The sequence below is a fragment of the Bombus terrestris genome, chromosome 2, assembly GCF_910591885.1.
Source record: "Bombus terrestris chromosome 2, iyBomTerr1.2, whole genome shotgun sequence".
Lineage (NCBI taxonomy): Eukaryota > Metazoa > Arthropoda > Insecta > Hymenoptera > Apidae > Bombus > Bombus terrestris.
In genome coordinates, this window is record NC_063270.1 from 17624871 (window position 1) to 17641040 (window position 16170).

At 34.7% G+C, this 16170-nt stretch overlaps 2 protein-coding genes across 26 annotated transcripts in view; one reads left to right on the forward strand and one right to left on the reverse strand.

Moving 5' to 3' along the window:
- The window catches only part of LOC100643559 (inositol 1,4,5-trisphosphate receptor), a 49896-nt gene extending 40192 nt beyond the window's left edge, over window positions 1-9704 (forward strand). For 7 of the 16 annotated variants that reach the window (XM_048413724.1, XM_048413718.1, XM_048413732.1 and 4 more), the window contains 23 exons: window positions 141-261; window positions 356-498; window positions 601-636; window positions 848-1035; window positions 1136-1247; window positions 2118-2252; window positions 3714-3831; window positions 3912-4144; window positions 4310-4451; window positions 4517-4815; window positions 5070-5579; window positions 5689-5838; window positions 5914-6106; window positions 6236-6358; window positions 6444-6616; window positions 6692-6856; window positions 6933-7113; window positions 7192-7284; window positions 7430-7587; window positions 7652-7817; window positions 7928-8088; window positions 8158-8319; window positions 8411-9704. In XM_048413724.1, coding sequence (XP_048269681.1) covers window positions 141-261; window positions 356-498; window positions 601-636; window positions 848-1035; window positions 1136-1247; window positions 2118-2252; window positions 3714-3831; window positions 3912-4144; window positions 4310-4451; window positions 4517-4815; window positions 5070-5579; window positions 5689-5838; window positions 5914-6106; window positions 6236-6358; window positions 6444-6616; window positions 6692-6856; window positions 6933-7113; window positions 7192-7284; window positions 7430-7587; window positions 7652-7817; window positions 7928-8088; window positions 8158-8319; window positions 8411-8491 — 3843 coding nt within the window. In that variant the 3' untranslated portion in view covers window positions 8492-9704. The remainder of the gene's footprint in view (window positions 1-140; window positions 262-355; window positions 499-600; window positions 637-847; window positions 1036-1135; window positions 1248-2117; window positions 2253-3713; window positions 3832-3911; window positions 4145-4309; window positions 4452-4516; window positions 4816-5069; window positions 5580-5688; window positions 5839-5913; window positions 6107-6235; window positions 6359-6443; window positions 6617-6691; window positions 6857-6932; window positions 7114-7191; window positions 7285-7429; window positions 7588-7651; window positions 7818-7927; window positions 8089-8157; window positions 8320-8410) is intronic. The other 9 variants (XM_048413777.1, XM_048413779.1, XM_048413778.1 and 6 more) reach the window with 5 other exon arrangements.
- Window positions 9705-12615: 2911 nt separating this feature from the next.
- LOC100643756 overlaps window positions 12616-16170 on the reverse strand; it is a 269723-nt gene continuing 266168 nt past the window's right edge. For all 10 annotated transcript variants that reach the window (XM_048413828.1, XM_012320389.3, XM_048413823.1 and 7 more), the window contains exon 17: window positions 12616-15923. In XM_048413828.1, coding sequence (XP_048269785.1) covers window positions 15722-15923 — 202 coding nt within the window. In that variant the 3' untranslated portion in view covers window positions 12616-15721. The remainder of the gene's footprint in view (window positions 15924-16170) is intronic.

Sequence of the window (16170 nt, forward strand, 5' to 3'; positions counted from 1 at the left end):
CATATTAAGATTTTATTTCGATAAAAATTGTAACAAAAATTTTAATAATATATATATTCCTTTTATATATAAATATTTATATACATTTATAAAAATGTTGACAATATTAAAAGGCATTAAACACTTCTTTTTTAAAACAGACACGACAACCTATATTTGTTCAATTACTTCATGCGGCTTTTAAAGTCTCACAATGCGGGTGGCTAAATGCTGGTCAAAGATTTAATGTCGAAAATTGTATAAGAACATTATCAGACGTAGGTGAGCTTATTTAGATTGCTCTTGTTATTAAATTTACAATTTTTCTCTGTATCCATTTTATACAAGAAAAAATACAATTTATTTCAATTATCAGCTAAAGGAAGAGGCATAGCCATTCCAACAGATTTGGAAAGCCAAGTTGCTTCCATGTTCAATAAGGCAGCAATGCTTAGTAGACAAACAAGTAAATGGCTTCAAGCTGCGAAACAACCAAAGATAGAACGTACACAAAGTCAGGTAATTTTTATCAAAAACTGGCTTCATGTTTGACTAATTTCTCTAATAAATGTTAAACTGTTCGTAATCCATTTATAATTGATGTGATCTTTGGATATGTAGAGTGACTTAATTTGTGAGGAAGATAGTAAAGATCAGGTAAAAGTCACTCATAAAATCCTGATAGCGTATTAGCTTACTATATCTATAGTGCTCTAGCGTAGCATATTAGTTAATATTAGTTTGTAAGTAGAGTAAAATTATGGACGAATATTATACATAAGATAGATTAACAGGAGTAAATGCATCATAGAAACGAAATATTTATGTGTACTATGTAATTATTACGGAATGATGTATTTTTATTTAGCTAATGCGTTTGGATCGAAGTATCATAGAAGGTTTACAAGACATAGTATCGTTATTGGAAGAACAATTGAAACCACTAGTTCAGTCTGAATTATCTTTGTTAGTGGATATACTCTATCGGCCAGAATTACTGTTCCCAGCAGCGAGTGACGCTAGAAAACGTTGCGAGAATGGTGGCTTCATCAAAAGGTAAATTATTGCTTTATACCATCTCAAGCTATGTTGTCGTTTCAATATATTATAATGTAAATCATTAATAATAATCCTTGATCGTTTCTCCACTGTTCAGATTAATCAAGCATACGGAAAAGCTACTCGAAGAAAAGGAAGAAAAATTATGTGTAAAGGTGTTGAGGACTCTCAGGGAAATGATGGCCATTGACCCTGAATACGGCGAGAAGGTGAGTTTTATAATATTATATTCTGCATGCAATTACAAGAATCGTATCTACCATACGGAAAAAGAGTCACATATTATGGAAAAGGGCATTCAGTTGTTTCCGACAAAACGTTATTGACATTAATTAGCGGTAACAAATCCTTCAGGCATGCTTTACGTATGCTAGCTAGCTTGGTAATTCCAATAATCGATATTTTGGAATGTAATTAGCGGTCGATGTTATACTTTAGATATATGCGATAATTTCAGCAAATCTTTCTTTTTTTTTTATTGGAGCTTACAGACGCAGCGAGTAAAATGCATGCGCAAATTTGGTAGATGATCTTTTGGCGCGCGATATAGCAGTAAAAACTGTATAAGTATAGTTATCGATGAAGATAATTCATTTGTGAATCGCTTATTTTATTAAAATAATATTAATGCTCCATCGATATACATTGCGGCAGGGGGAAGATTTTAAGAATACTGTTTTAGAGCATGCCACGTTTAATTGGGATTTGCTACCGTTAATTAGCACCGTACCTCGACCGATTTAACATGTTACCGTTCTCTAAGTTCTAGTTGAACCTAAATTTACGAAGATTTGTGTCTCCATATCCACTCGTTCTTTACATGTTTGTTGAAAAGCTAAATGCCCATATGTACACGGCACATTTTACATGATCAGCATATATACACGATCGACAGTTCTTTAGTTGACAATATATACATATGTTAAAAGTAAGGAGAAGAAAAGTATATGCGAATGAGATAGAAGTACACAATAAGCTTCGTGAATACATTATGTAAATTTAAAATTAAACAGTGTTCGGGTGAGTAGGTTTCGTAGAATAGATATGTAGGAAAAGATGTTTTCATGCTGCATATGAAGAGCGAAGGTGTCATGGAAAAAGAAGAAACAGAGAAGATGGCCGAGTTACAAGTTGGAACAGATTCTGTCGATGAGTCTGAAACTCGTCAAATGACTCAGGAAGAGCGGGTAAAAATTAAAATAGATAAAACAACGGTAATTTGTGGGCACAACGTATATAAATTGGCAACATAAATTTGATTTATACTAATGAGAATTTTATCTCACCATCACTCTATCGTTATTTATTATCTATATATTTATACAAATTTTGATATCAAGTACTTTCTCTTCTACTTTTTTTTCTTTTTTTTGCATTTCTTATAAATTATCATATACGTATATACACGCATAGGGCATCCCGCTGATAAATAAGAAATCTAATCCGCTAATGTATCTTTAATATTAAGACCACAACTATTTATATGATATTTAGTGTAGCTGCTTGCTAACAAGCTACGTGATACATACTTAATTCAATTTGCTTAAATACAAAATACAATGTACGTTGTGTAGGTAACCTTATGTGCATGTGCTTGATTAATTTTACTACACTTATACACTTTGATTCATTTTCTATTCCATTTTCTACTCTAGTATCTATTTCTTCTGTTCGTACATAAAATATAATCATCATAGTGTAGGTATGTGATCTCGTGTATGACAAATAATTATGATTTACGATAGGAGATATTGTACATTGTGACTATGTCGACTCACTTGAACATAAGTAATTGGTTTGATAAACAGATAGATATTTTAAATAAGTTGAATGATTTCAACTTATCGTGAATCAAAATTTCTAGAAAGTCTCCAGAGTATATATTATTACATAGTGTAAAATATCTTTCCAAATACAATCCAGTATGGGCATAGAGTTTAGAAATAAGAAAGTACAGTATATGTACATACATTTTTATTACAGATAGGGTGTATCGATACATCCATAGAACTTTCTACCATTTTAAACATAAGCCATATATATATCATTGACAGCATGAGAGCAGTAACGTAGAATGTAGAACGTAGAACTCAGATTGTATTTTAAACATAGAATTATCGAGTAATTAATAACAATGCTAGAAATTCCAAGAGTATACTGTATACATATACTGTATATAAAGCATTTAATTCTTTTTACTATATCTCCTTATATATGTGTTTCATATACTAAACATGTTTGAATGTACGACTTATAAACTTTATGTATAATATCTATTGGATTCGTCGTGTATTTGCCCTAAAAAGATCTGGTTCCAAACAAATCTTTTCTACTGTACATTTTCCAAAATATGCAACAATGTATATTTTGCATCATTTTATACATTACAAAGTATGTGTAAAGTTAACTATATAGGATATTTATGAAAATACCAAGAACTGTGCAAGTATCTTTTTTACTCTGAAGCACAACTAATGTATATACACATTGATTTAATTATTTTTAGTATTAAATCAATATTATTATTGATATTTTTATAATATATAACAAACAATGTGTCCCTTTAAAATATATTCAATTTCTTTTTTAATTATTATGCACGATGTACTGGTACATCTCAATTGATTCAAATTTGTTTTATCACACCAATGTGTTTCCCCTTTCCTTTTTCTCAGGGAGATGTACTACGGAATAATCTCTTGGTTCGTTACTTTGGAAAGTCCTTTATACAGAAACCAGAAAACGTGGAAATTGGAGTATCTCATACTGCTCCAATTACACATGGACCAGGGGGTATAAAGAAAATTTTGGAAAACTAATTTTTCATTACAAAGATAAGGAACAACTTATTTTAAGTATTTTGTTTTTCATAGCTAAACTATTGAGTCGGGCAGGACGCACGTTGCATGAGATTCAAAGTCATCTTGATCGTGAAGGTGCCTCAGATTTGGTAGTGGAGTTGGTGATTAAAAGCGTCCACTCTCCCAGTATATTTGTGGAAGCTATAGAACTTGGCATAGCGTTGTTGGAAGGAGGAAATCCTATTATACAGAAAAGTGTGTTCAATAAACTAATGGGTGGAGACTTGAGTCAATCCTTTTTCAAGGTATATCACTGATAATCTAATTGTTTCTAAAACATTATTGATAAACGACTAAATTAGATAAAAATAAAAAATATAATCTACTTACTTTAATGTTAGATAAATTAACTTGCTTAAAAATAGAGATATAGTTATAAGAGTTATATATAAAGGATATCATTTCTGCAGGTGTTTTACGACAAAATGAAAGACGCTCAGCAAGAAATAAAATCCACAGTTACAGTGAACACTTCTGATATAGCAGCGAAGGCCCATGAAGACAAGGAACAGAGCAAAGAAATAGAGAAGATATCAAAGAAGCGTACATCAGGTATAGTAAAACGATACATTACATTGTTCCATATTTCTACATTGTTTCTATATTGTCCCATGCAGGAAAACCCAATGGGATAGTAATAACAGATGAGTTACGAGAAGAATTAAATCAAGCTGCATCCTCTACCGTGCAAGCGTACGCGAATGTGCGTAATCTTGCTTCCGGCGAAGATCCAACGAATAACGCAGCTCTGGGAAGTGCGTTAGAAGATATGATAGCAGAAAAATTAGAAAGGCATCGTACGGGAACAACTGGTAACGAGAGAGACGAAGGGCAATTGAGCGCGAAAGTTTTAGTAATGCAACCAATCTTACGTTTTTTGCAATTGTTGTGTGAAAATCACAATCGTGATTTACAGGTAATTCTCTTGACTTTCAGGGATATTAAAAATACTTTCTTTAATATTATGCTTCGACTGCGGATGTTTATGCACGATTGAAAATATAGTTTCAAAGTATAATATTCATTATAAAATTTAGTAGATGAAAAAGATTTAAATCTCTGCGATAAATTCCATTTTTTGATAGCGTTTATAGACGCGTGAATTTGCATAAATATCCATAATCTAATGATAGTATTTACTATATTGAAAATATTTTTATGTTTTTGTAGAATTTCTTACGTAATCAAAATAACAAGACGAATTTCAATCTGGTATCCGAAACGCTCATGTTCTTAGACTGCATTTGTGGTTCAACGACTGGCGGATTAGGATTGTTAGGGCTGTATATAAATGAACAAAATGTTGCGTTAATCAATCAGACATTGGAAACATTGACAGAGTACTGCCAGGGACCGTGTCACGATAATCAGAACTGTATTGCAACACACGAGTCTAATGGATTAGATATAATAACAGCCTTGATATTGAACGACATTAATCCTTTGGGAAAAACTAGAATGGACCTGGTGTTAGAATTAAAAAATAACGCTAGTAAATTGTTGCTTGCTATAATGGAAAGTAGAGGAGATAGCGAGAATGCAGAAAGGATTCTGTATAATATGAATCCAAAACAATTAGTTGATGTCGCATGCCGTGCATTCCACCAAGAATCTTTGGACGATGACGGCGACGTGGATGATTCTTCTATAGACGGCGAAGAAGGAGTATCACCCAAAGAAGTAACGATCTTACAGATAAATAAAATCTTATTTCTCCTTTTAGAGATGAACAATTAAGAATGGTTAAAAAGGATATAATATAATTATTGGTAATTAATTGTTCTTTTAGGTCGGGCATAATATTTATATCTTGTGTCATCAATTAGCACAGCATAATAAAGAATTATCATCGATGTTGAAACCATCTGAAGAGAATAATGCAGATCCAAAAATTAATAAGGCATTGCAATATTATGCGACTCATACAGCCCAGATTGAGGTACAACAGTTACATTTGTACGTACATAATACTTTACTGCTTATGTATCTTTCAAAAACTTGTAATTTACATTAGATCGTTAGACATGATAGAACGCTGGAGCAAATTGTCTTCCCAATTCCTGAGATTTGTGAACTCATTACTTTGGACACGAAGATTAAAGTACTAAATACTACAGAACGCGACGATCAAGGATCGAAGGTTTCTGATTTCTTTGAAAGGACCGAGGATATGTTTAACGAAATGAAATGGCAGAAAAAACTTAGAGGTACGATGTTTTAACGTTGCTATAGTTAATGGAGTTTACTCTTTATCATTTATATTTTATCATTTCATTTATCATTTATTTACTCTTGTTCATTGAAATCTAGTTACGTATATTTTTATAATTTTTCAGGACAACCAGTATTATTCTGGATGAGCAGTTACATGTCACTTTGGAGTAATATTTTATTCAACTGTGCAGTACTCATAAACCTTATCGTAGCCTTCTTCTATCCGTTTGTAGATTCTGTGCCTAGTAAGTTCTTATACATTTCTTTTTTTAGTTCACAGATTTGCACTAAGCGAACGTATTTAAATATCTATTTTCTTGCCTATTGTAGAATTGAGTTCACACTTATCTGCTCTTATCTGGGCGGTGATGCTTTCGTCAGCAGTTATTGTCATTACCTTACCTCGAGAATCCGGTATACGAACGCTAGTCGCTTCAACGATATTACGATTGATTTTTTCTATAGGACCAGAACCAACATTATGGTTACTTGGCTTTCTTACGGTAAATTCAAAGCGACATACATAAAATGAAATCTATTCTTCTAACATGACTGTCTGTAATCGATGTATGTTTCAGGTTGTATTAAAAGTTGTACATCTTATAAGTATTATAGGTAATCAGGGAACTTTGACAAAGAGTCTAGAGCAAATAGTGACAAACGTTGAAATTTTGTATCATATATCGTATCTTATATTTTGCGTTCTTGGCATTTGTATGCATCCATTTTTCTATTCAGTTTTAGTACGTATTGCGTTACTAAAGTAAATCGCGCTTAAACTAAAACCAAATGCATACTAAATTTTATATCTTTTTCTAGCTCTTTGACGTAGTGTATCGCGAAGAAACGTTGCTCAATGTAATAAGATCTGTTACAAGGAACGGAAGATCCATTATACTTACCGCTGTATTGGCGTTAATTCTAGTTTATATGTTCTCCATTATCGGTTTTATGTTTTTCAAGGACGATTTTCTGGTAACAGTTGACGAGGAGCTTGTGTGTGAGTTTTCTAATATTATACTTTATAATTGCCTTTTTAATAATAGAGATATTGATTTTATATGTTTATTAATTACAGCATCATATATGGATGCAGCGACGGGTACTTGTAACATTGCTGATAATGAAAAATGCGAAGCAACGGAGACAGTATCCCGATATATTCACGATGGTATTTTTCTTCTCCTATAGAATACCGTTTATATAGAAATATAACAATGAATATAATTAATATAAGATTATTATATTTTTAGCGTGACATTATTATAAGAAATATAATTGTACGAAATTATAGTAACATCTTCATGTTTGTGCAGTGAACGAAGAAGACAGCCAGGCAGATGTAATTAACGTTGGAGGAGAACTAAAGGAACGGGCATGCGATTCTCTTGTTATGTGTATTGTTACAACTTTGAATCAAGGTTTAAGAAACGGTGGAGGAATTGGAGATATTTTACGGGCCCCATCTAGTACAGTAAGTATAGAAACAAAGCCCAAAGGAAACGCTATTACTCATACGCATGTTAATTACGTTGCAGGAGCCCTTGTTCGTTGCTAGAGTCGTATACGATCTACTGTTCTTCTTTATTGTCATAATTATCGTTCTGAATCTTATCTTTGGTGTTATCATTGATACGTTTGCCGATCTGAGATCGGAAAAACAGCAGAAGGAGTTGATATTGAAGAATACCTGTTTCATTTGCGGTAAGATTATTGATATAATTATATTGTCATTTCATTTATTATATATTGTATGGCGCATATATTGTTAACCGATTTATCGTACATTGCTGTTTGTAACATTTCATTCGCAGGACTGAACAGATCATCTTTCGATAACAAAACGGTTTCCTTCGAAGAACACGTGAAACACGAGCATAATATGTGGCATTACCTCTATTTCATTGTTCTGGTAAAGGTGAAAGATCCTACGGAGTTCACAGGGCCAGAGTCTTACGTGTACGCGATGGTGAAGGTAATAGTCCATAGAGCTTCAAAAAATTGAATCATGCTTAAACTTTTAAGCTCTGTGTACTTTTTACAGGATCGGAATCTTGACTGGTTCCCAAGATTAAGGGCCAAATCGTTGGCAGCAGACGAGGGCGAAGGGGAACAAGTAGAGTTAAGAAGTTTACAATCTCAGTTAGAATCCACGCAACAGTTAGTGAAATGTTTATCTCAACAACTTACCGAGCTTCGCGATCAGGTAATTCATGTTTGAAAATTCTTACCTATATTTGGATATTATTTCCGATCGTTGTTAGTTTCGTGCACTATATTTGTCTGTTTTTAATCAGATGACGGAGCAACGAAAGCAGAAACAGCGGCTAGGCCTTTTGAATTCTGCATCCGCAATTTTACATAACGTAACAATGTAAATCTGAGATAAGTGTACTTCAGAATTTCCTTTTTAATCGTACATGAATCTCAATTTGATATTCTAATATGATATTTAATGCATAAGTATGTGTGTTCTTAAGAAGCATTTAAAGACATTGAGAAATATTATGAGAGTAACACGTAGCATTTGTACGGTTTTGTTCCTAATTTCAATGTAGGGTTAGATGAGAAAAATTATCGTACTCGATGAGTTGTATTGGTTAAACAGATTGAAGCATTTTACATCAAACATTAATATCTTTAAATATATTTTCAATCAGTTTCATCTCGTGCGAGTAATTTCTGTGAGGTCCGTGTTACTTAAAACGAAACAATCACGAAGAACATTGTCTTAAATAGAACAACACGATCGTTTTTATTGTTATACACACATAAATAGCCAAAGGATCATATCGAAATATGTAAAAGGAGCATGTTTAAAATTCCTATCGAGAGTTTTTAATATTTTTATGACTTGTTTAAAGCGAGTTCTTGAGAATGTGTTGTCTTTTATAGCCATAGAATGTGTATGTAAAATAACTGTCTGATTGATTTTATAGTTAGTTAATTATCACGGTTGTGTTTATAGATGTTTAAGTTTGTAAAATAGAGATCCCTTTTAATCGCTTGTTTTTAGGATCTGCATGGAATGATTTCGAAAGATCCTCTCGACAAGTCTTTCCGAGTTTCCCAATTTTCGTATCGTTATGAAAAAGAAAAAAAAAAAAAAGAAAAAACACGCACAGATTTGCGAGTAACGTGCGTAGAGACATTTTAACGAAACAAATATTTTTTCTAAGCATTAGGATGCTATGAAAGTTATTGAAGATTTTATAGCATCTACATCATATCATAGCATCTACATAGCATCTACTATTTGCCTGATGTTGGTAAACAATTAAATTTATTAGAGTTGCGGAAAATATAGATAGACGATTACGATGATTGTTTCGAACATTTATCGCGTGGCGGATTTTCATGTGATTGCTCGTTAATATTTATAAATCAATGTCAATAAATATCGTTGTTCACGTCTGAACGTAAAATATAAATTAAGATAATTGTTGTATCCGAAGTATGGTGAATGGGAATCTATAGGAATTGTTATATTATGCACCGGAATCACTTACGAGGATCGTGTGCGATAGATAGTTACGTTTTTCGATTTGTTGAAAGTTTATTTTTAACTAAAATATTTTAACTTGGACGATATCCAACGTCTCTATCTATATATATAAACATTTATACGTATATGTACATGAATATATGTAGTATCTAAATGGGTCTTAGAGGAAGGGATATGTTTTGACTTAATAAATATTTGAAGCAATGAAATTATTACAATGCAGTTGTACGTCCTATTCTCACAGGCGGCTTTCGACTTCCCGATTCAAGCTCTGCCCACTCTGCACACTCTGCACACTCTTGGCATCCGTTCACTTTGGCATCTCAACTAACACTCTCTAACGTCTCTTTGCCTTTTCCCGTTCTTCGGGGAAGTCTAACGATATCGCGAATCACTTCACGACAATGCGGTTCCTGCACGTGCGATGAATCTACTTTGTCAGTCTGCTCTATATTGACCCTCGATATATCCGGCGCGTCTTTGAAATCGTCAGTCTGTTCGTCAAGTCGTAGAAAGATCACCTCGCCTCGTTTAACCTGCAACTCTATCTGATCTAAAAAATCAGTGCCTAACAACAGACTGTGTTTTCCTAATACTTTACTTGAGACAACATGCGCAGTAACCGAAAATTCATGTCCGTCGGCCGTCATTACCTTCGTGAATTCACCCGAGGTCTCATTGTCAGCGGAACCCAAACCATCAAACTTAAGTTTACCATTTCCTAGCGGTGGTGATCCTAACCTCGCATACTCGTCTGATCGTGACCAGCTCGCGTTTTCTACCCGCTAATCTCAGCCGTCGTCTTCTCAGCTCGTCTTTTAACTCCGGTATTTGCATCCGAGCCACCTGCTCGTCAGTCAAATCTGCTTCTCATGCAATGTAGTCACTCATTGTTCCGAAATATCACTTTCACTTGTCACTTAGCGCAATTGCCTCATCCACTCTCCAGCGAAGTCTCGACTCCATGGAAAAGTGGTTCCAAAAATGGGGCTTTAAAATAAACGAAAAAAATCCTCCCATGTAACCTTCACGCGCCGAAAACAAACCTGCCCCCCACGTCACCATTAACAACACAATAATCCCAAGCAAGGACTCCGTAAGATACCTGGGCATGACCCTGGACAGGAGGCTAACTTGGAAAAAACATATCTCAGAAAAAACAAAGCAACTAAAGGAAAAACTAAGAAAATTCTATTGGCTCGCGGGCCGACGCTGCAAACTAAACATACAGAACGAAATAACCCTCTACAAGGCCGTAATAAAACCTGTCTGGACCTACGGAATCCAACTATGGGGAACAGCAAGTAACTCCAACATTGAAATACTCCAACGCTTCCAATCGAAAACGCTAAGATCCCTATTAAACGCACCCTGGTATGTTACCAACGAAACAATCCACCGTGACCTCAAGATACCTACAGTCAAAGATGAAATACACAAGTCCAGAAGCAGATATAACACAAGAGTCAACAACCACCACAACCCACTAGTCACCCAACTACTGGACACGACGCACCAGATCCGCAGACTAAAAAGAAAATACCCTCTAGATTAAATCCTTAGTTTCTACTAGAACCAACAATATAAAGCTATTATAATCCATGTCATTGTATCACGCCAAATTAAGTTACTGAAAATTCTCAACGAGAATTGATTGTAAATATTCTAATAAATAAAAAAAAAAAAAAAAAAAAAAGAACTTGTCACTTAGCGCTCTAGATCCCGGACGAGCCCCCAAAATTTATGTAGTATCTTAATGGGTCTTAGAGGAAAGGACATGTTTTGATTTGATAAATGATATTTCAAGCAACGAAATTATTACAATGAAGTTGTACGTCCTATTCTCACAGGCGGCTTTCGACTTCCCGATTCAAGCTCTGCCCACTCTGCACACTCTACACACTCTGCACACTCTGCACACTCTACACACTCTACACACTCTGCACACTCTGCACACTCTACACACTCTACACACTCTGCACACTCTGCACACTCTTGGCATCCGTTCACTTTGGCATCTCAACTAACACTCTCTAACGTCTCTTTGCCTTTTCCCGTTCTTCGGAACAGGTATCCCGAAAGCCCCGTGGTCAAGGTCATGCAACCTTTTCACGAAAACTGTCCACTTAAAAGACCCAACGGTATTGATGCTGAACGGTACTTTGTTTACAGTTCGGCCGATACCTTGGGCCTTTTGGCCCCGATACTACATATATTGTATGTTGATATATAATTTTCTTTTTCTTTCCTTTTAAATAGCGAAATTAGATGTATTGTATATATGGATACATTTTGTTGAATGTTTGTCACACTCCTCAAATAGTACGTGTTGAGAGTACAATTACGATATAACACGAAAACGTCGTTTTTGTCTGAACCAATCTTATGGGATATTAGCGAATTGTTATTTAAGACTTTCACCTTGCATCAGAGAGGATAAAATAAATCGCAGATGCGTTACCTGTAGATGTACATGTTTCATCTTTCGACCGTAGGATGTATAAATATGTATGTAGATTATATTAAAACTCGTATGTGAATAAATCGTTCTTTTTTTTATCAAATCACCTTATACGATTTAATCAACCTTTACGCGTGGTTGAGTAAGATTTTTTTAAAAGAGAATGAAACCATGTTCATTTGTATTTGAGATTATTATAATAATATCAGAGATTTTACAATTCTTGCGTTCTACTCAATAGCAATGATTGGTAAATTTTATCCATCGATTTCCCTGACGCTGTGCGAAGTTAGAGATGATTATAGGTATAAAGGAAATGTGAGATCCATCGATTAATTTTCCTTACACCAAGCTTTTGCCTGCACGAAAAATTCTTTCGTAAAATAAAGAATTCATTTCACCTGTCGTTTCTTTTAATGCCACATACATTTGGTAATGTTAAAGTAAGGATCGAATCCAAAAATTAAATATCCCCGAGCCTTCGGGACTTTGGTGCGCTATGACAAACATTCAGGTGAAAATTCACAAACAACGCGTAGTTTCTGTTTTATTTTATTCGTACTTTATATGAAACAATTGACTATTTATTGTGACTTAAGTATACGCGGCTAATACATATATGTAACATATATCTTTTCTTCGTAAGTTAGACGTGCCTTGTGCAAAACCGGTACATCCATTGAAGGAACAGATCGCATTACAATCGTTGTGAGGACGTGATCGAGTAATCTTAAAAAGGAACGGTACACACGTAATTTCGTTTCTCTTGGTTTTTCGTTAAGCGACGATTCTTTACGAACGAACAAACGAAATCTCTGTCGAGAAACGACTCACCGATTTCAAACACAAGTCACTTAAATCACATGCCCCCCTTTCCTGGCCGACATTAATTACATTTATTAAACGCGCGTCTCTTCTTCTCTTTTCTCCTATAACGATACTCTCGTTTTAGCACGCCGATTAATTACAGTCTGACTTTCATCTCTGTTTCGACGAGGTTGCGAAAAAGAGACTGCCGACTATTCTATTCGAGCTTGTTCGTTTATTATACAAATCTTAACATGCGTATGCATCAACGCGATTTGACTGCTATCCTTCGTATAGATTAGTCGTATCGATCATTACCAGCCTTCCAACGATATACGTATAAATTGCACTCTGATAAAATTCAGTCTTTCTATTCGCTAATGTAAATCGATTCTCAACAATTTCAAAATTAATAACGAATTCTTAATGCACACGTTTCTCTATTATTTATTAAAAAAAAGAAGAAAAACGTCAAACGACAAATCGTGCAGATTATATTTGTTCGGACGCAATGAACGAAAGCTTGAAACGTTAACGAGAGTATCGGGATCAATCGATAATGTCGAAGGTTCGTAATGATTCGACGTATCTCGCGAAACACGAGACCGTCTAATACGTGTCACGATTTAATCAGAAGTTTCAACAGGCATTAAAATCTCTGGTAAGGTAATTGTATTATTTCTCAGTGAAATAATACAGCTCGTGTTATCGTAGAGTATAAAAGGACGACGTAAAATAAATAACAGAATTCGCCATACCATACAGTCACAAACCACGGCATATTGTTATTCAGAAACAAAGAATATTACTCGTAATATTCTGTATAAATAATGGTAGCAATACGACGGCGTTGTAAAACGTATGAAAACCGGTGGAAACATTTCCGCACCGTTGGATGGTTCTTTTTAATTCGATTAGCCTGTTTGCCTGTTTAGTTTAATATTTTCCTTCTTAGTCGATACGTATATTAAACATTCACAGTCTAGCCTTTATTTCCATCTTAATCTAACGACCAATCGCGTCTCCGAAAGTAAATCAAAATAATTTCTTCTTCGTAAAATATTCTTCGGAAATTTGTTTCATTTATCGTTCATTTCATCAGCGAATATCTTTTTTCTCTTTCTCTCTCTCTCTCTCTCTTTTGTTTAAGCAAGCAAGAAGAGATTTTCGATGAACTTCCGGACGAACGCGTTAACAATTATTCGAAATGTGCCTCGGGCACTCGAAGCTCGTTCGTTAAAATACAATCTGTCTTCGTTCGCGGGTTCGCGCTATGTTTTACGGTAAATTGTAATTTACAATAATGCTGAGGTCTTAACGTAGTTCGTGATACTCTGTACAAATCCTACCTATTCTATCCACGTATGTACAAGGACCTATAATTATATAGAACTTCTTCTCTTACACGTTTATTTTGGCATTTGCGTGAAAGTGATGACGCGTGATTTCTTGCTACTTCAAATCCGTGCATCGCGTTTTTTCCCTCCCCCTTGTTTCGTCTCGTTACTTTAAATCGCTATTAAATTATATTCATACGCGTTCGCAGGATGTGACGTCTAGAAAGAAACGTTGAATATATCTGCGTATATAAAGAATAGAAAGAAAAACAATTTCTGATTTTACGATAGTTTGCGCCAATTGATGAAATTTTAAATTGGCTTAATCCTCGTATTCGTAAAATTAAAGAGGAAATTAAAAATAGTACAACGATATTAATGACGATGGATGCGTTTAAATGTTTCTTCGTGAACGTCTCATCCTCTATATGTATCATATAGATTTATGTATGTATATGCATATGTATGTATAATATGTACATGCTCTATTAGACTCTTATAGTTAAAACGAGTGGTATACACCGACTGATTTTTAGTATATATATATTTTCTCTCTTTCTGATTCGCGTTTAATTTATTTTATATATATATATAATTCGACTAGAGCGTGAAATTCCAAAATTCGATTTCATGCCTTTCATTCTTTGCCAATAACGTTCCCTTATCTGTGTCAATTTATCCGATGAAATTTTAACTTTATCAACATCCACCGGCACGTGACGGCGCCGAACACGTTCAATATGTTAAAAGGTTGGTAATCGAAAAATACTTGAAAAACTTGGACTAAATTGTTTCGGAATTCTCGTGTCCTTCGATCAGTCATATTCGATGGCCTTGCCTCGCGTGAAATTGCGATTGCGAATTAATCTTCATTACGCGTTTTATTAATCGACATTTATATCGGCACGACGAATTTCCATTCTACGTGAAAAACTCAGTTGCAAACCGGATAATAAACTTTTACAAATTAATTGCTCAATATTACCGTCCAAAGGACTTCGTTTAACCGGTAATTATTTTCAAACGATCTATTCGATATAAATACATAGAGTTCTCGTACGATATAAAAGCGAGGTAAATTCATGGTGATTGATTTCAATATTTTATCAAAAGTGTGCTCCGTGATTACCAGCGCGGTGGTTCTGAAACTTTTACGGGCAAGTTCTCCACAATGCTAGCGAACGTAATATTTCAGCAAACTAACACGAAACTTTATCAAATTTCCATAGAGTGCGCCTCACTTTACGCGATCATCGTTCCGCTCTCTTTAAACGCTTTACTATTTTAAACTTTACATTATATTTTATTTCTCAGAGAACTGAATAGCTGAAAGAAGTTTTTTCTTGAGGAAACACGAACCTCGTTAGTATGATATTTTGTATGTGTGTGTGTGTGTGTGTGTAGTGTATATTATTAAAAGTCTTAGGCTCGTTCGCAGTAGTTTGCCTCTCATCGTGAACAGGAACGTGTACGGATACGGTGTGTCGAGTTGATCCACTCAACAACTGGCCGCGTAGGCGAGGAGTATCGCGAACAGAATTAGGATCCGCGCTTTCAGTGACCTGTTTCCGGTTGAGGAGCGAAGCACATGATTCGGTACCGGTGGGGGCGACGGTTCGCTCTTGTGCGTGTTTGCGATTACAAACTGACTGCGCCATTTCATCGTGTATTCCGGTGCTGTCCTTCCTAGAGCCTGCAATCTGCGAACAGGTGTAACAATATTGCCATAACATTTTATAATTATCTTAAATTTAACTATATATATTTTTTAATCAATTCCGCTTGTGCCTGTTAACTTCGACAAAATTGAAAAAATCATTGAACAAATGCCTGCTGTTTTTGTCAAATCAGTCAAACAGCTGATATTCTTGAGAATTATTTATTTGATACTCGATTAGCATCTGTTTAGAAATCGAATCGCGTCTGATATAATTAGGTTTCTCTTTC